Below are 20,235 nucleotides of genomic sequence, written 5' to 3'. Positions count from 1 at the left end.
TCTACACGGCTCTTGTTAGATCTTCCCTCCAACCCCGTAAGGAGTTCAGGGCAAGCGTTGACCGCCCCCTCCACCCTCCTATCCTATAAATGAGGCCCTGACCCTCTAAGAGGTCATTGTAAAAGGGAGGTCTCTAGCCTGGCTGGCGGGGCTCAGCGGATTGAGCGTCGCCTCATGCACCAGGAAGGTTCCTGGTTCGATTCCCGGTCAGAGCATCCGCCCGGGTTGTGGGCTCAATCCCCAGGAGGGGGCTTCTCTCTCATTGATGTTTCTATCTTCTCTCCCTCTCTCTCTAAAAAATCAATACAAACATTCTTTTTTATTTTATTGATTTCAGAGAGGAAGGGAGAGGGAGAGAGAGAGAGAGATCGAAACATCAATGATGAGAGAGAATCATCCATTGGCTGCCTCCTGCACACCCCCCACTGGGGATCGAGCCCGCAACCCAGGCACATGCCCCCGACCAGAATCGAACCTGGGACCCTTCAGTCCGCAGGCCGACACTCTATCCACTGAGCCAAGCCGGCCGGGGCCAAACATTCTTTTTTAAAAGAACATCTTATGGGCGAGTGGGGAGCAGGGCCAGGCCTTGCAGGCACGTGTGATGGTAGACGATCAGGCAGCGTGACAGAAATCAAAGGGCAGGGAACCTTCCGGGCTTTTCCATCACCTCGCACCGATGGCGGACACCCCTCCCTGGTCAGGGAGAGCGGGAGCTGCACCCTCGGTTTAAAATCCCAAGAATCACCTCCCCGCCCCACGGCCACCCACCTGCCCCACCTCTGCGTTAGGGGCCAGGGATGCGGGGTTCTGGACGAGACCTCAGGGAAGAGAAGAGAGGGCTACAGGGTGGGGAGCGCCCAGCCCCTCCCCACGTTGAGGCGCAGGGCCAGCACGGCGCGGTGGGGTTTGAAAGACACCAGGAACCGCAGCATCGGCCCTTCAGCCCTTTGGAGAGAACAAGCCGTGAGCAAGGACCCTCGGATTCTGTCTTCCTGCCCCAGCCTGTCTCTCCTTGTCCCAAAAGCACGTGCGCTTCCTACCCAGACAAAGGGAACCAACTGTCCCTGACTCCTCCCTGTCAGAGCGGGGCTGGTGGTGACCTGCAGGGCCCTGCGTGCGGAGTCTCTTCATCAGGGACATGGGGAAACTGAGGCTGGAAGAGAAAGCGTGCGGGTCCCACGCTCCCTGAAGTCCCCCTCTTTCTCCGGGACATTGGCCCCTGCAGGCCTGGGAGCACGGATGGGGGGGTCTGTAAGGGCCCAAGCCTCGATTCCCACGCCCCGGGAGGCCAGCCTCGTCCCCTCCCAGCCTCCACGCCTGCCTGCCCCTCAGACCTGGCCCCGAGCCAAACACCGGACCTCGCCTAATCCCAATTATGTAAGGTGCCACTCGACGGTTGTCCGAGGAGGAGGAGGAGGAGGCGCCTGAAGCCACACCCAGGAAAGGGGGCAAAAGGCCGGCTGGCTCAGGGCCCCAGACCAGGCTTGGCCGCTGCCCACAGTGGTCCCTGCTCCTCCAGCCTCCTCCAGCACCATGAGCGGCCGAGTGGGAGACCTGAGCCCCAAGCAGGCAGAGACGCTGGCCAAGGTGAGAGTCCCTTGCCCTGCAGCCCCAGGGAGGAGAAGGGCTGGGGGGCAGAGGGGGGGCGGTGGCTCCACCCTGCCTTACTCCGTTGGCTCAGCGTGTCCTTGACACGGTCTCTCTGCTGTCACTCTCCCAAGGTCAGGTCCACGGTGACATCAGCCCTTTCCCGGGGAAGGGGGTGAGGGACCAGCACCACGTCCGGTCAGCAGCGTGGGGACCGGCTCCAGCCTGACCTCTTCTCGGTCAGGAGCCAGACCCAGAGCTTTCTCTGAAAGCTACCCCTCCCCGCACCCTCCCAGGCCCCTCAGGTGGGGGCTGAAGGGTGCTGGCGGTCTGTCCTCCGACGGTTCCCACCCCTCCCAGGACCCTGAGGGGTGACCTGTGTGAGAGAGCCAGGGGGACAGAGCAGGGCGCGTCACTCCCACGCTCAGCGGGGGAGAGGATACAGGATCCTTAACCGTGGTTTGGTAGAAGACGGGACTTTTTTTTTTTTTTTAAATATATTTTATTGATTTTTTACAGAGAGGAAGGGAGAGGGATAGAGAGTTAGAAACATTGATGAGAGAGACACATTGATCAGTTGCCTCCTGCACACTCCCCACTGGGTATGTGCCTGCAACCAAGATACATGCCCTTGACCGGGATCGAACCCAGGACCCTTGATGCTCTATCCACCGAGCCAAACTGGTTAGGGCGAAGATGGGACTTTATAAAAAGGAGCCCTAGCCAGTTTGGCTCAGTGGAGAGTGAGCAACCAATCAACGTATCTCTCTCACATCGGTGTTTCTCTCTCTCTCTGTGTCTCTCCCTTCCACTCTCTCTAAAAAAATCAATGGAAATATATCCTCTGGTGAGGATTAACAAACAACAACAAAAAGGCAGGAGTCTTGGTGGGCTAAAACATAGAAGCAATGAAGAATACAGGAGTCTCCCCTTATCCACCGTGTTGCTTTCCATGTTTCCAGTTACCACTGTCAATTGCAGTCTGAAAATATTAAGTGGAAATTTTCAGAAATAAACAATTTGTAAGTTTTAAATTCCGCACTGTCCTGGGCAGTGTGATGAAATCTGCCTTCCTGGTCCGTCTCACCCAAGACGTGAATCACTTTTGTCCCAGCGTATCCGTCCTCCCTACCTGTTAGTCATTAGTAGCTGTATCTCAGTTATCAGTTCAGCTATCCGAGAGAGAAAAGGACAGACCCCTTCACATAACTTTCATTGCAGGATCTATATATATAAAAGCCTAAGCTAACAACCGACCAGTTGACCGGTTACTATGATGTGCATTGACCACCAGGGGGCAGACGCTCAATGCAGGAGCTTCCCCTTGGTGGTCAGTGTGCTCCCACAGCCAACCTCCTGTGGCCGGCCAACCTCCCACGATTCCTTCCCCCCTCCCCAGTCCCCCCCCCCCCCCCGGCCCCACACACACACACCGAGAGATGGCCCCAATCAGCCCCAATCACCGGCCAGGCCGAGTGATCCCACCTGTGCACAAATTCGTGCGCCAGGCCTCTAGTATTGTTATAATTGTTCTGTTTTCTTGTTAGTTATTGTTGGTAGTCTCTTACTGTGCCTAATTTATAAATTACACTTTATCATAGGTATGTATGACTAGGAAAAAACATAGTATATATAGTGCTTAGGACTATCTATGGCTTCAGCTGTCCACTGAGGGTCTTAGAACGTATCCCCTGTGGGTAAGGGGTGACTGCTGTATATCCATACTCCAATCCACTTACCCATCCATTTATCCTTTCTTCCATCCATCCTCCCACCCCACCACCCATTTGTCCATCCCTCCTTCCATCCATTCACCCACCAAATTCTCCTTCCTTCTACTCACCCACCCATCTCTCCTTTTCTCCACCCACTCATTCACTGATTCTCCTTCCTTTTTTTTCCATTCACCCACCCACTCTCCATCCATCCATCCTTCTTTCTATCCATTTACCCACCCATAAAGCCTTCCTTCCGTTCACCTACCTACCCATCCAACCACCCATCCAGTGACCTATGTCCCTTCTATTCCTCTGCCCGCCCACCCTTCCATCACCGTGGGCCGGAAGCACGGGGAAGAGATGGGTTGAGGAAACCAATCGCTGAGTCTGGGGGGGCCCAAGGCTCAGCGTGAAAACCACCTTAACCCGCATCTCCCTTCCCAGTTCCGAGAAAACGTCCAGGACGTGCTGCCTGCCCTGCCCAACCCTGATGACTATTTCCTTCTGCGCTGGCTCCGAGGTGAGGGCAGAGGCGGGAAAGCGCGAGGTGAGGGGGCGGCAAGGGGGACCTGGTCCCAACGGCTCCAGGACGGTGGGTGCACGGCCCTCAGGCTCCAAGCACCTCCCCTGCTCCACACGCCCAGGTTCAGGGGAGGGCGGGGGGCAGGGAAGAAGGTCCCACCCAGGCCCCAGTGCCCTCCGCAGCTGCCACTGGCCAGGCCCAGGACCGGGCACCTGCAAGGCAATCTTTTCCCCACTCACTCCTTCCTCCATCTCCCCACAGCTCGGAACTTCGACCTGGAGAAAGCAGAGGCCATGCTCCGCAAGGTGTGACCCCCTGCCTCCTCTGGACATTTGGGGAGGGGCTTCGTGGGAGGCCACGCACGCCTCCAGCCCCTGCCGCCCCTCCCGCGGGGTGTTGGGAGCCTTACCGCTGTTCTCCCTTTCAGCACATGGAGTTCCGGAAGGCCATGGACATTGACCACATCCTCGACTGGCAGCCTCCAGAGGTGAGCCGGCACCTCCCCCTCACACCCCAGTCTTTCCCAAACTTACGACCAAGCCGCCTCGGGGGTCACTGGGGACATGAGTGAAGGGCGGGAGCCTGAAGAGCCTGTAGGAACCTCTTGGGCCTGAAGGTACCTCTCCTGTAACCGTTTTGAACAGGCCCCGGGGGCTTAGGAGGTCCAGGCCTGGGGGTCAAGCCTTTACCTGCGAGAGTTCGTTGGATCATCACAACCCTATGGGGTGGGTCCTATAGTCCCATTTTACAGACGAGCACACTGAGGCCCAGCCAAGATTAAGCAGCTTACCCAAAGGCCCACCACCCCGAGGTGGGGCTGGGATTTGAGCTCAGGCCTGTGAGTCCCTGGACCACCACAGTGAGCCTGTGCCCCTGCGCCCTCACCCCTGGGGCCTCGCTCAGAGAACCCTGTCCGGGTGGGAAGGACAGTGAGCTCACCAAGGCACTGGGAGGACAGCCCCCCGCTGACACCCTAGTAAAGCAATGGCCATAGCTTCCTGGATGGAGTAAGAGCTCTAGACCAGCCGCTGCGCTTTGCCGACATGAAATGGGGACTGTCCCCAACAATCCCCCGAGGGAGGAACTATCCAAAGCACTTGACAGCAGAGGAGGTGGAATGGTGCTCAGGGCGGGGCGGGGTACTTGCTCAGGGATGCAGAGCAGGGCATGTCTGTATTTGAAGCAGGTCGGTCGACCTTCAGAACCCATGTTTCCCAAGACTCGTCCCTCCATGAAAAGGGACGTGGGAGATGTCAGGGGCAGCACTAAGGAGCCCAGAGGCCTCGGGCCAGGCCCTGGCTTTGCTGTGTACCTGCTGGGTGGGTGGATGGATGGATGGGTGGATGGATCAGTTAATGGATGGATGGATGGATGGATGGGTGGATGAGTGGGTGGGTGGGTCCTCTCATGCAGGCCCTCGGTTTTCTCACCTGGACACAAGTGTGTCTAGGCTTGGGGCACGCAGGTCCACCTAGCCTGGGGGTCTCCGGGGAGGTGTATCATGCCAAGTTTCTTGTATCTCTCCATGTGGTCCCAGGTGGTCCAGAAATACATGCCCGGGGGCTTGTGTGGCTATGACCGTGACGGCTGCCCCGTGTGGTACGACATCGTTGGGCCTCTGGACCCCAAAGGCCTGCTCTTCTCAGTCACCAAGCAGGACCTGCTCAAGGCCAAGATGAGGGACCGCGAGCGCATCCTGCATGAGTGCGACCTGCAGACGGAGCGGGTGAGGCCTGGGCTGGGCGGGGCGGGCAGCTGGGGAAGGTGAGGCTGCCAGGACACATGGTCCTGGGCGTAGCACCTACCTGTTCTACCATTATGGTCAGAGGGCTCTGGGGTCAAACACCAGCTCTGCTCCTTCCCAGCTGTGCAGCCTCGAATAGTCACTTCACCTCTCTGAGTCGGTTTCCTCACCTAGAAAATGGTTCATCATAAGCAATGGTTGCAAAGATGCAGTGAGATGATGCAAGTATGTGGCCTAGCATACAGGGCCTCCATCTTTCTTCACCATGCCACTTACTGTCACTCCTGCTGACGCCTGGCCCCTGCTGTTTCGTCTGTCTGGATCAGACTAACCCCAGCACACACGCTGGCCTGCCACGCTGCCCCCGGCTCTCTCCTATCTAAGCTTCAGGTCTCAACCTTAGATGTCACCTTCTCTGAGGCCCTCGTCTGGGCTAACGTGTGTTCCCACAGCTCCCACGCTGTCCCACCCCAGCACGCATCTCAGGACCATGGTGACCTGGTGGCTTGTCCATCTCCCAAACCAGACTGAACTCTTTGAAGACAGCAGTGTGGGTTATTGAGCATTTTGTGTTATGCTCTCAGTATCTGGCACAAAATAGGTGCTTAGTAAATATCATCTGGACAAATGGAGGAATGAATGAATGAATGAATGAATGGCAGTATGAATGGATGGGTGAATGGATGGGTCAGTTAATGGATGGATGGGTGGATAGATGGATAGCTAGATGGATGGGTGGATGGATGGATGGGTGGATGGATAAATGGATGGATCAGTTAATGGATGGATGGGTGGATGGATGGATGGATGGATAGATGGATGGGTGGATGGATGGATGGATGGATAAATGGATGGATCAGTTAATGGATGGATGGATGGATGGATGGATGGATGGATGGATGGATGGATGGATGAGTGGGTGGGTGGGTGGATGGATGGGTGGATGGATGGATGGATGGATGGATGGATGGATGGATGGATGGATGAGTGGGTGGATGGATGAGTGGGTGGGTGGATGGATGGGTGGATGGATGGATGGATGAGTGGGTGGGTGGATGGATGGATGGATGGATGGATGGATGGATAAATGTATGCACTGTCTTGTTCATTCATTCATCTGAGGACAGAGTAGGGGGCTGGGAGAAACCCTGAGGTGTCATATGCTAGCGTCACTGTGCCCCAAGTCCTGAGCCTGCACCCTAAACCTGGGTACTGGTCCTTGCTCTCATCCTTGCAGCTGGGGAAGAGGATTGATACCATTGTGATGATATTTGACTGCGAGGGCCTGGGACTGAAGCACTTCTGGAAACCTGTGGTGGATGTGTACCAGGAGGTGAGGAGGAGAAAGCCCCCGGCACCCCCTGCATGGTTTAATGACCAGCTCGGCTTGCTGTGACCTGGATGCTCACTCACAGCTGGGATTTGGTAAAAGGTGGTAGCCTTCAGGGGCCCCATCACGTGACTCAGGACCCAGAGACATGCTTCCTAGGAGGCCCCACAGAACAGGCCTCGGGGACAACACTGTATTGAGACCACATGGGGCCAGTCTCCTCCAAGGCCTTCCCAGCCCCGTCACCCCCAGTTCTGTGAATTGAGCACGTTATTGGGGATAACGATAGTCTGCAGTTTGGAGGGATACACGGATACTCCGGCGAGTTAATATGTAAAGTGTATACGCTGTGCTTGCAAACGCTGACCATTTAATAAGTAGTAGTCATGATGATTACGATACTACCATTACTGTAATCTTACTTTAAAGTGATTATTATGATATGGTTGCCATAGTCTGAGGTGAGACGTTGCCCTCCAGGGGCCAGTAGAGGTGATGGAAAGCAGGGGAACCCTCCGCAGGTCTCTGGATTGCAAAGGCCGTGGGGGTCGGGGAAGATGAGGTGCGGGCTCTGAGGGGGTCTTTCTTCGTTCCACAGTTCTTTAGCCTCCTTGAAGAGAATTATCCGGAGACGCTGAAGAGCCTGTTCATTTTGAAAGGTGTGTGGCCAGCGACTTCTCTTTTTCCTCTTCTGCACCCTGGGGATGAGAATAGAGCCTCCTTCCCTGGGTGGCAGGGAGACAGGTTGGTTGCTGGGCTGCTTGCAAATCACTTAGAGCAGTGGTCGGCAAACTCATTCATTAGTCAACAGAGCGGCAAACCTCGGCTCTCGAGCTGCATGTGGCTCGCGAGCCACAGTTTGCCGACCACTGACTTAGAGTGCCGGGAACAGAGTAAGGGCTCCCTACATGGAAGCTTCTGTGGTTGGCCTTATGCACAAGGAGGCAGCTGCAGCCCCAGCTTTTTCAGGACCCTCCCCTCCCCCCACCCCCACCCCCCACCCCCCAGCTCTCCTGCCTCATTCATCTCTCCCTTCTTAAACTGCCTCTGGCCTTTCTTGTCTGCTGCCTTCTGGGGCCACCAGTTGTCTTGTGTGTATTCATCCTGTTTTCCTTACTGGGTTTTCCACTTCTTGAAGCCTGGGGCCATATGGATGCTTCGTGGGTATTTGGGTGGTTGTCATTTGAGTGGGTGGAGGGAAGGATGGATGGATGTTTGATGGTTGGCTGGTTGATTGGTTAGTTGGCTGGTTGTTTAGTTGATTGGCTAGACAGTTAACTGGTGTTTAATTGGCTTGTTGGTTTGCTGAGTAGCTGGTGTGTTAATTGGTTGTTTGACTATTAGATAGGTTGGCTGATTGGTCGGTGGGCGATTGGTGGGCTGATTAGACAGTGAATTTATTGGACATTTGTTGGCTGGTTGGTTGATAGACTGGATGATTGATTGAATGGTTGGTTAGTTGTTGCTTGTTGGTTGGTTGACCAGTTGGCTGGATGGTTTGCCAGGTGCAGGGCATTGAAGTTTGCCAAGGTGATTCATGATTCCTCCACATTGTTGGCTATGACTGTTATGGAGACGGTGGGCCAATGGAACTCTTTTCTCCCCATTGTCTTTGCTTGTATCTCTCCAGCCACCAAACTGTTCCCTGTGGGCTACAACCTCATGAAGCCCTTCCTCAGTGAAGACACTCGCAGAAAAATTATAGTGTTGGGAAGTAAGTAACTCTGGTTGCATCCCCTGAGCTTTGTGCATGAGCTTTGGAGTGAGGTGGGTCCATCACTCCACCCAGAGATCCACACATCACCTAGAGGCAGAGACTTCTCTTTCTCAAGGGTGAGGTGGGTCTTGCACTGCAGAGTCTACCCGGTTACCTCTGCCTTCTTCCCTGTGATTGGTGACTAAGGCTTTCACGCCTTCCTCCTTATTGGTTTCAGTTGGTTGCTAGTCAACCTCTGGGCTACGGGCCTCAGTGTCCTTTCAACTCTCATCATCTCAGTACTTCTAAAGGCAATTTGGGTTTAGGAAGATGAGGGAAAGGAGCAGGAAAAGGAGACGTGATTCAGAGAAGGGAGGCTCAACAAGAAGGGACTGGATAAGTAAATAATGCATGCATTTGATAAATTACTGGGCAGCCATGAAAAATGATTTGATGTCATGGGAAATGTCATTAAGCTTTTTAAAAAGGTGATTATAAAGTGGTGTGAATAGTAAAAAACAAGATACACTTCTAGAAGATACATTTCTGTGAGACAATTAAACAACTCTTAATTCAGTGACTGGGAGACTCTCAAAAATGTGCAAACCCATCAGCCAAGGGGAAACATGTTTCCATAGCAACATGACGCAGGAAGACTCTTCCTGCAGCCTGAGTCCTGGGAGGCTGGGAAACTGGCCCTGGGAGCCTAGCTCAGGTCCTCCTGGTGGGAGTGGGGGAGGGGGGCAGATTCCCTTCATGCCCAATAACTGTCCTTCAACGCCTCTGACCCCAGACAACTGGAAAGAAGGTTTGCTGAAATGCATCAGTCCTGAGGAACTGCCTGTCCAGTTTGGGGGGACCATGACTGACCCAGATGGGAACCCCAAATGTTTAACTAAGGTACAGAGAGCCCTGGGCCAGGGAGGGGAGGGGAGCAGAGCTGGGTTGCTTTCTCATCCACGCATTCACTCCACAAATGCTTGTGGAGAGACCCCTGTGAGCGAGGTGTGGAGCTACACAGGCCCAGCCCTGCCTTTCAGCAGGGAGGACATTTTGGCCCAGAGGGATGAGCTGGGAAAGGAAGTTCCCAGAGGAGGCCCTGACCCAGCCTGGAGGGTCAGGGGTGGGGCGGGGGAGGACAGGATGAGCAGAATATTCCAGGAAATGGTGAAAGCATCTCAGGCCGATGCACCAGCATGAACAATGGCTGGAAGCCGGGAGCCAGCCCATCCCATCCCATGTCCGCAGATCAACTACGGTGGGGAGATCCCCAAGTCCATGTACGTGAGGGACCAGGTAAAGACGCAATATGAGCACTCGGTGCAGATCAGCCGCGGCTCCTCGCACCAGGTGGAGTATGAGATCCTGTTCCCGGGCTGTGTCCTCAGGTAGGGATAGGCCACTGAGCCCCCCTCTGGCTGGGTACTAGCCCCTCGGGGACCCCTCAGACGGAGCGGTAACTCGTCCCTCGTCCCCCATCCATATCCAGGTGGCAGTTCTATTCGGATGGGGCGGACATCGGCTTCGGGATTTTCCTGAAGACCAAGATGGGGGAGCGGCAGCGAGCAGGGGAGATGACGGAGGTGCTGCCCAGCCAGCGCTACAACGCCCACATGGTGCCCGAGGACGGGAGCCTCACCTGCTCGGAGGCTGGCGTCTGTAAGCGCGCCCTTCCCGTACCCCCACCCCCACTCAGCTCCTGAAAGCTGAAGTCATGTGTCCCAGGGGGTAGAGAAGGAAACGGGGGCACTGCCCCCTGCCCCAGGCACACACAGTCTAGGTTAGTGCCATTCATTCACAAAGCTGCTCATTCGGTTAATCCTCACCCGAGGGTATTTTCCCATTGATTCTCTAGAGAGAAACATGGATGTGAGAGAAACACATCGATTGGTTGGTTGGTTGCCTCCTGCACGGGCCCCTACCAAGGCCCGGGCCTGGGAGGAGCCTGCAACCAAGGTACGCACCCTTGACCAGAATCGAACCCAGGACCCTTTGGTCCACGGGCTGACGTGACGCTCTATCCACTGAGCCAAACTGGCCAGGGTTGAAAGCTGCTCATTTGGTCCACACTTGTGTGCACCCGGAGCCAAGAGACCCAGGGACCCTACAGGGGTTGAGAAACCTTGGTCCACGGGACACAGGCCAGGGATGATGGGACAGGTGCAACTCTCCCCAGGAGGAAGCTGGGCTCAGCGAAGTAAGTCAGCGCGTCCGGAGCCACACGGCTGCCTGCGTGTGGGGCCAGGAGGCCGCCCCAGCCTCGTGCTAGCCGTGTAACCTGGGGCGAAAGTCTCTCCTGTCTGGACCCTTGGTTTGCTCACCTGTGAAGCAGAGATGACAAGCCCCTGCTTGTTGGGGTGCCCATGGGGAGGCAGAGGGCATGTGCAGGCCTGTCCCAGAGCCCCAGGGGCTGGGAGGCCCCTGACACTCCCCGATGCCCCCCCCCCCCCGCGCCGGCCCCCATGACGCGAGCGTCCAGGTGTGAAGACAATGGCAGGCGGTGGCCATTGTTCCCGCTGCCAGTCTGTGCAACTAAAGCCAGGCTGGACACAGGCCAGGAGGCGGTCAGCGTCTGTTTACAGGCCCTGCTCCGGGGCGGCAGTTCCCATGGGGAAGGAAACAGTAGTGGTGGGAACTGGGCTCAGCCTGGCAAACACAGGAAGGGGAAACACAGCCAGTCCTCCCCCCACGGCGGGGGGTAGGGACACAGGAGTGTAAAGCCAGGCTCCCGACCACCTGTCTGTCCCTCTGTGCCCCCAGATGTCCTGCGCTTCGACAACACCTACAGCTTTGTCCACACCAAGAAGATCAGCTTCACGGTGGAGGTCCTGCTCCCAGACAAGGGCATGCAGAAATACGACGAGGAGCTCACCCCTGTCTAGGTGCTGCGTCACTGCTCAGAGACCTCTGACCCTCTGCTTTTTCCTATCCTGTCTATCCTGTCCTCCCGCCAGACACGGATCACTAGTTCCCCTGACTCTGACAGTAGTGCGTAGAGAAGGAGCCACGTTGGGGAAGGTTCAGATGCTGTGGTCCCATCAGGAAAGGTATGAGAGACACTGCCTTGGAGGAGGCCAGTGTTCCAGAAGAGAAAGAAGCAAGGGGTCAAAGCAAGAGGTAGAGGCCACTGAAACCCCAGAAGGAGGAAAAGAAATCTCCTACCCTTTGCCCTCGCCTCTCCTACGATGCTTGTATTCCTTCCCTAAGAACTATGAGCCTGGCCGGCGTGGCTCAGTGGTTGATGTCGACCTAGGGACCAGGAGGTCACGGTTCAATTCTGGGTCACCGCACATGGCTAGGTTGTAGACTCGATCCCCAGTAGGGGACGTGCAGGAGGCAGCCAATCAGTGATTCTCTCTCATCATTGATATTTTTATCTCTCTCTTCCTCTCCCTTCCTCTCTGAAATCAATAAAAAATATATTAAACAGAAAAGAACTATGAGCAATTTGGGTTGGAGATGTATCTAATTTTTTTTTTTTTTTACTTCTACTTCCTATATAGCATTCACTGAGTGGCCAGATTATTATGATCTCTGAACACATAGTAATCTGGCCACTCAGTGTATATCCTATATAATAAAAGGCTAATAGGCAAATTGTCCCCACGACCAGGAGTTCAACCAGCAGGCAGGCCGGCCAACCGCCCATGTCCCCTCCCCCTGGCCAGGCTGGCCGGACCCCACCCATGCACGAATTCATGCACTGGGCCTCATACACACACACACACACACACACACATACACACACACACACATATTCACTGAGTGGCCTGATTATTATGCGTTCAGAGATCATAATAATCTGGCCACTCAGTGTGTATATGTAAGGGGTACAACTTCGCAGTGTATCCTTGTGAAGTTGAATGGAGATAGGGAGCCGGTGATCATGGACGGGCATGACAAGAAGGAGCCTGCCTACCCGGGAAGATTTCAGCACCTTGGACAGGAACAGAGTCCTGGAGGGGGATGGGCTATCCTGGAGACTCAGGCAATCAGCCCCCAGAAGTCTGGCAGTGGCTGCCCCCTTGGGTAGGTAGGAGATGCTCCCATGAAGACTCTACCTGATTCAGGGCGCAGAGCTTCCCCCGCCCATCACTCCCACCCTCGTTTCTTTCCCTTGGAACTTACAGCTTGTGTTTTAATAATCTTTTTTTTAAAATATATTTTATTGATTTCTTACAGAGAGGAAGAGAGAGGGATAGAGAGTTAGAAACATCGATGAGAGAGAAACATCGATCAGCTGCCTCTTGCACACCCCCTACTGGGAATGTGCCCGCAACCAAGGTACATGCCCTTGACCGGAATCGAACCCGGGACCCTTCAGTCCACAGGCCGACGCTCTATCCACTGAGCCAAACCGGTTTTGGCACAGCTTGTGTTTTAAACAAAGGAACTTTCCTAGAAACAAAGGAAGTCAGATCTGACTCTAGCAGCTGCTGGCAATGATGATAATGATGATGATGATGATGATGATGATGATGATGATGATGATGATGTCAGAGCTATCGTTCAGCGAGTGCTCTCTATGTACCACACAGAGTGCCAAGCGCTTTATGAGTGTAGCTCATTTCCCTCTCGTGCCTCCCCCGGGGCTGTTCATCGTGGCCCCCTGATGGACAAGGGAACAAAGGCTCCGAGAGGGGAAGTCACTCCCCCGACATCACACAGCTGTTCAGGAGCGGCTCCCAAACCCAAGGTGTTGTTTTGTTTGCTTTTTCTTTACTCCAGAGACATTGCTCTGAATTGCCCCACAACACCACTTCTCTAAGGCCCTGCTTGTGCAAAGAAGGAGAGGAGGAGTGACTGGTCTGTTCTAGACCTTCTAGTAGAAGAGGCCTGGGTGTCACCGTCTCCAATCCACGTCTGTGGGTAGAGGAGGTGTTATGCCCGTTGGGCAGCCGGAGCAAGTGGGGGGAACACACAATGCTTCAGCCACTCGTCCAAGGAAACTCACAGAAGGCCAGGCAGGGCTGGTGCCGCGAAGCCCAGCGTCCTGCCCGCCCTGGCACGGCCTCTGGGAAGCACAGCCCCTGACACCCCACCTAAACTCTGTGCTGTGAGCCAGGGACACAGACACGCTGAATGGCTTGAGCCCCAGGTCCTGGCACAGCTACCGCCAGGGGGAGCAAGTTACCCAGACGTGGGCAGAGGGGAAGCAAAGGGCGTGGCTGGTGCCACCAGAGGCTCCTTGGGAAGAGCCGAGGGCCAGGCCTGCTAGGCATGTGCCCTGACTGGGAATCCAACCGTGACCTCCTGGTTCATAGGTCGGTGCTTAACCACCGAGCCACGGCGGCCGGGCAGGACGTAATGTCCACCCGTAGGATGATGGTGGCGGCGGCATTATCATAGGCTCCTATGGAGGTTGCACAACATGATGCTGATCAGAGTTGCCTGGCACCTCGTCAGAGCTCCATTCAGGTGCTCTGTGGGTGTCATTTCGTTGGTCTGAGCCCCGAATGGAGGTCTGGGACCCAGGAGGGCAGTTTGGGCCAGGGAGGTAGGTCTGGGCCCCCGGGGGCGATCTGGTACCTCACCTGGACATCTGGGTTATGGAATGATGGTCTGGGTTACAGATGGAGAACTACAACTCTGATACAAGACTGGATTCTGTGTTAGAATCCTGGGCCCCGGGATAATCTTCTCGGCCCCACCATGATGGTCTGGGACCCGGATGTAGGTCTGAGCCCTGGATAGAGGAATGAGTTCTGAGAGGGAGCAATGTCTGGGCCCCGGGGGGAGGTCTGGTACCTCACATGGACATCTGGGTTATGTTATGATGGTCTGGGTTACAGGTGGAGAACTACACCCCTGATACAAGACTGGATTCTGTTTGAGGCCTATGCCCGGGGATAATCTTCTCGGCCCCGCCGTGATGGTCTGGGACCCGGATGTAGGTCTGAGCCCCAGATGTAGGTCTGGATGCTGGGAGAAAGGTGTTGTCACTAGGGGGCGCTGTGGGTTCAGGTGGGAGGTTTGGGTCAAGGGCAGGACCTGGTTGCTGGCTTGATCCCTAGTAGGGGTTGTGCAGGAGCAAGCTAATCAGTGATTCTCTCTCATCACTGATGTTTCTCTCTTTTCCTGTCCCTTCCTCTCTGAAATCAATAAAAATAAATTAAGAGAAATAAAAAGAAATAAAAATAAGGGACAGACAATGTTTATGGAGCTCGCCCTGTGAGCCCTGCCCTGGCTGAATGCCTTTGTGAGCCATTTCTCCCGTAATCCTCATGGCAGCTTCGGGAGGTCATTACGTAGAGTTGTGCATGAGGAGACCAAAGCTCAGAGAGGTTGGGTAACTTGTCTTTGGTCACACAGCCTGTGAGTCAGCTCTGTCCCCGACGCCGAGGTAGAAAGCTGCGGGCTGGAAGGCAATAGTCAGGGAATCAGTACTGGGCTGGGGGAAAGGTAAGGCGAGGAAGTGGGAAGGTCAAGGTCAATGGGACGTTCTGTGTGAGTTTGTGCCAGTGACTCTGACTCCAGGAAACAAGGACCTACCCGGGATGTGGTTACCAGGAGTAAATGAGCCACACACATCACAGGAAGCACTTCGCACAGGGCCTGGCCCATTCTAGGAGCAGTTCACTCATAGGGAGTAGGTGCTGCTCTCAGTAACCCTGGGAGCAGTTTGAACCAGCAGACATGGGCACCTTGGGAGATGCTGCCTCCTTGTGGTGATGCTGAGCATTGCCTGAAAGTGGCCCCGGAGGGACCTGACTCCCAGCATGCTCTAGGGCAAAGACCTGTGGGTGGGGAAAGACACCTCCCCCCAATCCCAGCAGGGCTCTGCTGCAGCCTCCCAGGCCATGCAGGAAGTGTTGAGCTGATGGGACCCCAGAGGAGGCTTCCAAGCCAGCACTAGGGGTCAGAGACCACCTTGAGGGGGTAAACTGAGGAAGGAGTGGGCTGTAGTCAGGAGAGAGGGTGCACCTGTGGGAAGGGTGTGGGGAACAGCTGGAAGGGAGTGTCCCGATTGGAGGGAACAGGGTGTGAGAAAGCCCAGTCAAGAGAACCTCCAGCCTGGCCCTCCGGGGTGGCCCAGTGGCTGAGCATCGACCTATGAACCTGGAGGTCAGGGATCGATTCTGGGACAGGGCACATGCCTGGGTTGTGAGCTTGATCCCTAGTGGGTGCATGCAGGAGGCAGCCGATCAATGGTTCTCGCTCATCATTGGTGTTTCTATCTCTCTCTCCCTCTCTGAAATCAATACAAGTATATTTTTAAAGAAGAGAAAGGACCCCCAGATCCAAGGGACCAAAAAGGACAGAATAGCTGAAGTAAACATGGGGGTGAGGTTGTCCAGATCATGAGGCAGGGCCTCTGAGAGCCACCACAGGAGCCTGGGCTTGGCTCTGGACATTTTCAGAAGGAGTTGGCCAGATAAGGAAGCTTGGAGCGGGGGCAAGCCAGAGGCCACTGCCCTCACGCTGGCCTGGAGGGGAGAGAGAGGAGACGCGGGGGTAGAGAATTGGGGACCGAAGCGACTGGAGTGAGAGGGAGCAGCCAGGGAAGAGAGACCAGGGCCTGAGCCGAGCAGCAGGTGCTGGGGCAGCGGCCACAGGTGGGCGGGAACCCGGAGCCAGGCTTCCGGACAAGCAGGGGCTGCAGCCCAGGCCCTGGCCGTCTCCCTGTGCGGCTGCCTCTGGAGAGGGGAGAGCAGACCAGGGCTGGGTCTGATCTGTGACCCTGCAGGCTGGGAGGCCTCCCCTCCCAGAGGCGTGGGTGCAGAAGGAGGCTGCACACCGAGGTGGACGCCCAGGCACCTGCAGGGGGCGCTGGTGGGCGGGGAGGGACCAGAAAGGCCCGGTGCTGGCCACGGGGCGTGATACCTGGCCCGAGCAGTCAGCCTCCGCCTCGGAGGGCCCCCAGCCCTGCTCCCCACCAACCACCACCTCCCTGCTCATCCCCAACGGTAAAGAAGAAAACTACACTTCTTGAGGATTTATTAGACCAGGGCTGTCCTGCCTCCCAGCCAGGCCCCAGCAGCCCCTGCCCCGGGGATGGGCTGGCCAGAGGCTCAGGTCTCAGGGTCCCCCACCGCGGCTCGCCCGTGTTTCTCCCAGTGCCGGCTGCTCCTCTGTCCAGCCACGCTGCCCCGGGCTGACTGGGCTGAGCCGCTGGGAGACCTGGGTCCCCAGCTTGCCAAGTGATCTTGGCCCCGTTCCTTGCCCTCTCCGGGCTCAGTCCCCTTCTCCTCCACGGGAGGATGTTCCTTTCCGGTCAGAAAGACAAGGCTGGGCCCACCCGGTCCCACGGCCACGCGGTATCACGAATTCCGGGGTTCAGGGCTTCTCGCCCCCGAGTCGCTGCGGCGGCTGCTCCTCGAGGCCTTTGTCGCTGTTTTCACGCAGTTCACACCCACTCAGCTGCCAGGGCCTTGGACCCCAAGGAGCCACGCACCGAATCCATCCCCTGGCAGGAGGAGGAGGTTGGAAAGCAGGGAGTGGGCCAACCCCCGGGCCAGGGGCCAGGCTGTGGTCAGGAGGAGCTGGGCTTCTCCACTGAGGGGTAGAGCTTGCGCAGGCTGGAGTCCAGGAGGAAGTCCACTGACCTGTGGGGCGAGGGAGGGGGATGAGCAAGTGACCAGTGGGGGGATGGGAGGCAGGAGGTCAGGGCGAGGGGAAGGGGCTCTCTGGAGGCAGGGCACAAGTGCCACCCAAGTGGCAGCCCTCAATCACCCCCTTCTTCATTCAGTCAGGACAACTGAGGCACAGAGAGGGTAAAAGACTCCCTCGTGGCCTCAGGGTCCGCTAGGGTCCGTTGGAGAAAGACTCCTCCCACCCCGTGTTGGTCCGGCCCCATCGCTGGTTCGAAGTGCAAGCACATGATCCAAGCCTGGCCAATCAGGAAAGGGCAACTGGCTCAGGGGTGGATACCCAGTTTACAATGGGCCAATGACAGCCTTCCTTGGGATTTTTTGCTGTCACTACTAAGAAGATTCCTATGGGGCTTGCTAAGCTGTTGGGATGCAAGTTGGGAGCTACTGGGGGCCATCTCTGCTCCCAAATAGGGAAAAGTGAGTGAAGCCAACATGGGGGGGGTGGGGTGGAGAAAAGGGCAGCAAGGTGGGGAGACCCAGACCCCCTAATGACACCATTTGGGAGCCTAGATCCAGTCATGCCTGAAAGCAGATTAACGAATTTTCAGTTTCACAAAAACAATTCCTACTTCTGTCCCTAAAACCCTCCAGGGTGCACCTGCTCCCGCCTGCCTCTGGTTGTTTTGTAACACTACAGTGTTTTTGTTTTGTGTTTTTTTTTTTTCTGGGAATTTACTTGTCCTGTGTCCTATATCCTCCAGGCACCGCCGGCCTCTGCCTTCACGGCCAAAATGCCTGCCAGATCATCTGCCAAGAGCAAAGCCTGTCCTTTCTGCCTCTGGAGCCCCGAGGGCCAGCCCCGCCTTTGGCCCACCCCTGCCTCCCAGGGCTTCTCTCCGTCTGCAGAGCGAGTGACCCTGAGGCCGGGAGCAGCGCCCACCTGTCTATGGGGTGGATGATGACGGGGATGACCAGCAGCCCCAGGGCAGTGGTGGTCCACTTGCGGGCAGCCAGAGGCCAGCGGGTGGCAGTGCCCAGGACGTAGAGAGAGGCCGCGCACACCCGGTTGATGGTGAAGCCTGGGATGGCCACAGAGGCCAGAGCCTGCCACACGAAGGTGTCCACCACAGCCACGGTCACCCTGGTGCTGCGGCCGGCTTCAGGGCTTGGCACCTGGTGGGCACAAGAGAAACTGAACTCAGCAGCGGCCGAGCCAGGAGACCCTGTGGCATGAGGCTGAACCAGGGAGAGGGAAGTAGGGGGAGGGGGAGTGCAGGGCGGGGGAGGGGGCTGCGGGGGGAAGGAGGGGAGCTGGGACAAACCCCGCTAGTATTGAGTATTGGGTTCTGGACTATACCATATACCACATTTCGTGCTGGGGGTAGACTTGCCCACATGCAGGACTGGGGTATAAAGAAATGTCACATGCAGGGCTGGGGGGGGGGGTACACTATCCTACAAACAGGACTGGGTAGGGACGGTCCCCACAGTGAGGGTATCCCATGCAAGGCTATGGACTAACCCTCCACAGGGTAATGGCCTGGGGTGGGGGGGTCGAGGGGCAGGCTCGCACTCACCTCCCCTGCCTTCTTGCCCTTGTCAATGGCATCAGCCAGCACGTAGGAGCTGGACACCCCATAGCTCAGCCACACCACCGCCGCGGGCACCATGGAGCGGAAGGCCTCCCCCACCTCATTGGCGTAGCCTGGACGGGAGGGGCCGTTTAATCCCGGGGAAGCAGCGACTGCTCCACCAGGGGGCACTCCGGCCGGCTGGTTCCAGCCCCAGCCTGCACCACAGGAGCTGGATCCACGATGACCTTGGACAAGGGATCGGGTCTCTCTGAACCTAGAAAACGGCCACCCAGGATGCCTACCTCCACGCTAGGGCCACCGTGGGAGAGCTGAGTGCCGTCACCATGGTCACTCACTCGCCTTCCTTCCCAGTCTGGATTCTGGAAGCTTCTGCGCGAATGGGGGAACAGGCAGCCACGGACTGACCTGAGGGCACTCACCAGGTGCCAGGCCTTTCTGTGCCGTTCGGCATTCTACCCTCACAACTACCACCTGGGGAGAGAGGCCCTGTGTCCGTCCCTTTGTGCCCAGGAGGAAGCTGAGCTCGGACAGAGCCAGCGGGAAGCTGGGATAGGGGTCCAGGAACTCGGGCTCCAGACGGTGCCCCGGCATGTCAGAGAAGGCAACCTGCTCACCCCATTTCTCCCAGTAGGGTCTGAGCTTCAATCTGGGAGACAGGACCAGCAGAGACCCACCGCGCCCACCCAGCCGCTCCCCCCAACCCCCAAAGGCAGGGCTGGGCCAACCGGAGCTGTGTGACCTTGGGCAAGCACCTAACCCTCTCTGAGCCCAATCTCTGGTCTGGGCAGAATGAGAACTAAGATCCTCCCGCCTTCTCCAGGACCCAGAACCGGCAAACAGTGAGCCCTGCTTCCCCAGCTACAGGGTGGGGGAGTCGCCGTGCCCCTCGTGACCCCTGCCCCACGCTCTCACCCAAGTATCGCACCCACGTGTCCCGGAAAAGGTCGCGCTCAGCACCCTGCGGGGACGGCTCGGACATGGCCCTTCCGCGGACGCCCCGGCCCCGGCCGCCGGTCCAGCCACCACGGCCGCTTCAGCTGCCCCAAGCCCTCCGGTCCAAGGTGGCGGGACCGACTGAAGGTCCCCGACTGAAGGACAGGTGGTGCCGCCGCCGTCACCAAAAGCAGGGAGCGTCTGTAAATTCCCCCGCGCACCAAAGCCCCTCTCCCAGGCTGGGATGTGACAGGTTTTCGTCACGTTTTCCAGGGGTTTGGAGGGCTGGCGCGATCCTCTCCCAGGACTGACTGCCGTTTGGGAGCCAAAGAGGCCGGCGTTCCAATGGAAGATCCCGTCCTTCCCAGCTCCACGTCACCGCCGTGTGACCTCAAGCTTCTGTCCTTCTTGGAGCCTCACTGGATTCATTTCTTAACCGGGGTGCACCCCGGCGTTCCCTCCTGGGACGACGACGAATAACAGTCGTCTTTGGCTGTGTTTACTACTGGCCAGACTGTTGGACAAAGACTAACAGCGGAAGACTTTACCGGGAAAAGACTCCGGACAGATTG

General features: G+C 56.8%; 2 protein-coding genes across 3 annotated transcripts; one reads left to right on the top strand and one right to left on the bottom strand.

The window, feature by feature from the left end:
- The first annotated feature begins 1,497 nt into the window (after positions 1 to 1,497).
- On the top strand, positions 1,498 to 11,913 carry LOC307094239 (SEC14-like protein 3). Of its 2 annotated transcripts, XM_079762923.1 has the most exons (12): positions 1,498 to 1,590; positions 3,753 to 3,828; positions 4,093 to 4,136; positions 4,259 to 4,318; positions 5,369 to 5,557; positions 6,813 to 6,908; positions 7,504 to 7,564; positions 8,536 to 8,619; positions 9,395 to 9,501; positions 9,850 to 9,989; positions 10,091 to 10,260; positions 11,362 to 11,913. In XM_079762923.1, exons 1-12 carry the CDS (start codon positions 1,537 to 1,539, stop codon positions 11,481 to 11,483), a joined length of 1,203 nt encoding a protein of 400 aa, XP_079619049.1. In that variant the 5' UTR covers positions 1,498 to 1,536; the 3' UTR covers positions 11,484 to 11,913. The 2 variants fall into 2 exon arrangements, with proteins under 2 accessions (XP_079619049.1, XP_079619050.1); XM_079762924.1 differs by lacking the exons at positions 4,259 to 4,318; positions 5,369 to 5,557.
- A 5,119-nt stretch (positions 11,914 to 17,032) lies between these two features.
- MTFP1 (mitochondrial fission process 1) lies at positions 17,033 to 19,759 on the bottom strand. Its single transcript, XM_079762929.1, has 4 exons — positions 19,643 to 19,759; positions 18,713 to 18,840; positions 18,076 to 18,308; positions 17,033 to 17,147 (listed from the first exon to the last, which is right to left on the bottom strand). The coding sequence occupies exons 1-4, from the start codon at positions 19,707 to 19,709 to the stop codon at positions 17,075 to 17,077; spliced, it is 501 nt and encodes a 166-aa protein (XP_079619055.1). The 5' UTR covers positions 19,710 to 19,759; the 3' UTR covers positions 17,033 to 17,074.
- Between the last annotated feature and the right edge of the window lie 476 nt (positions 19,760 to 20,235).

Source organism: Cnephaeus nilssonii, assembly GCF_951640355.1.
Source record: "Cnephaeus nilssonii genome assembly, chromosome: 22".
NCBI classification, from domain to species: Eukaryota; Metazoa; Chordata; class Mammalia; order Chiroptera; family Vespertilionidae; genus Cnephaeus; species Cnephaeus nilssonii.
Note: the sequence above shows the minus strand (reverse complement) of the source record. Positions and strands in the feature narration are given on the sequence as shown.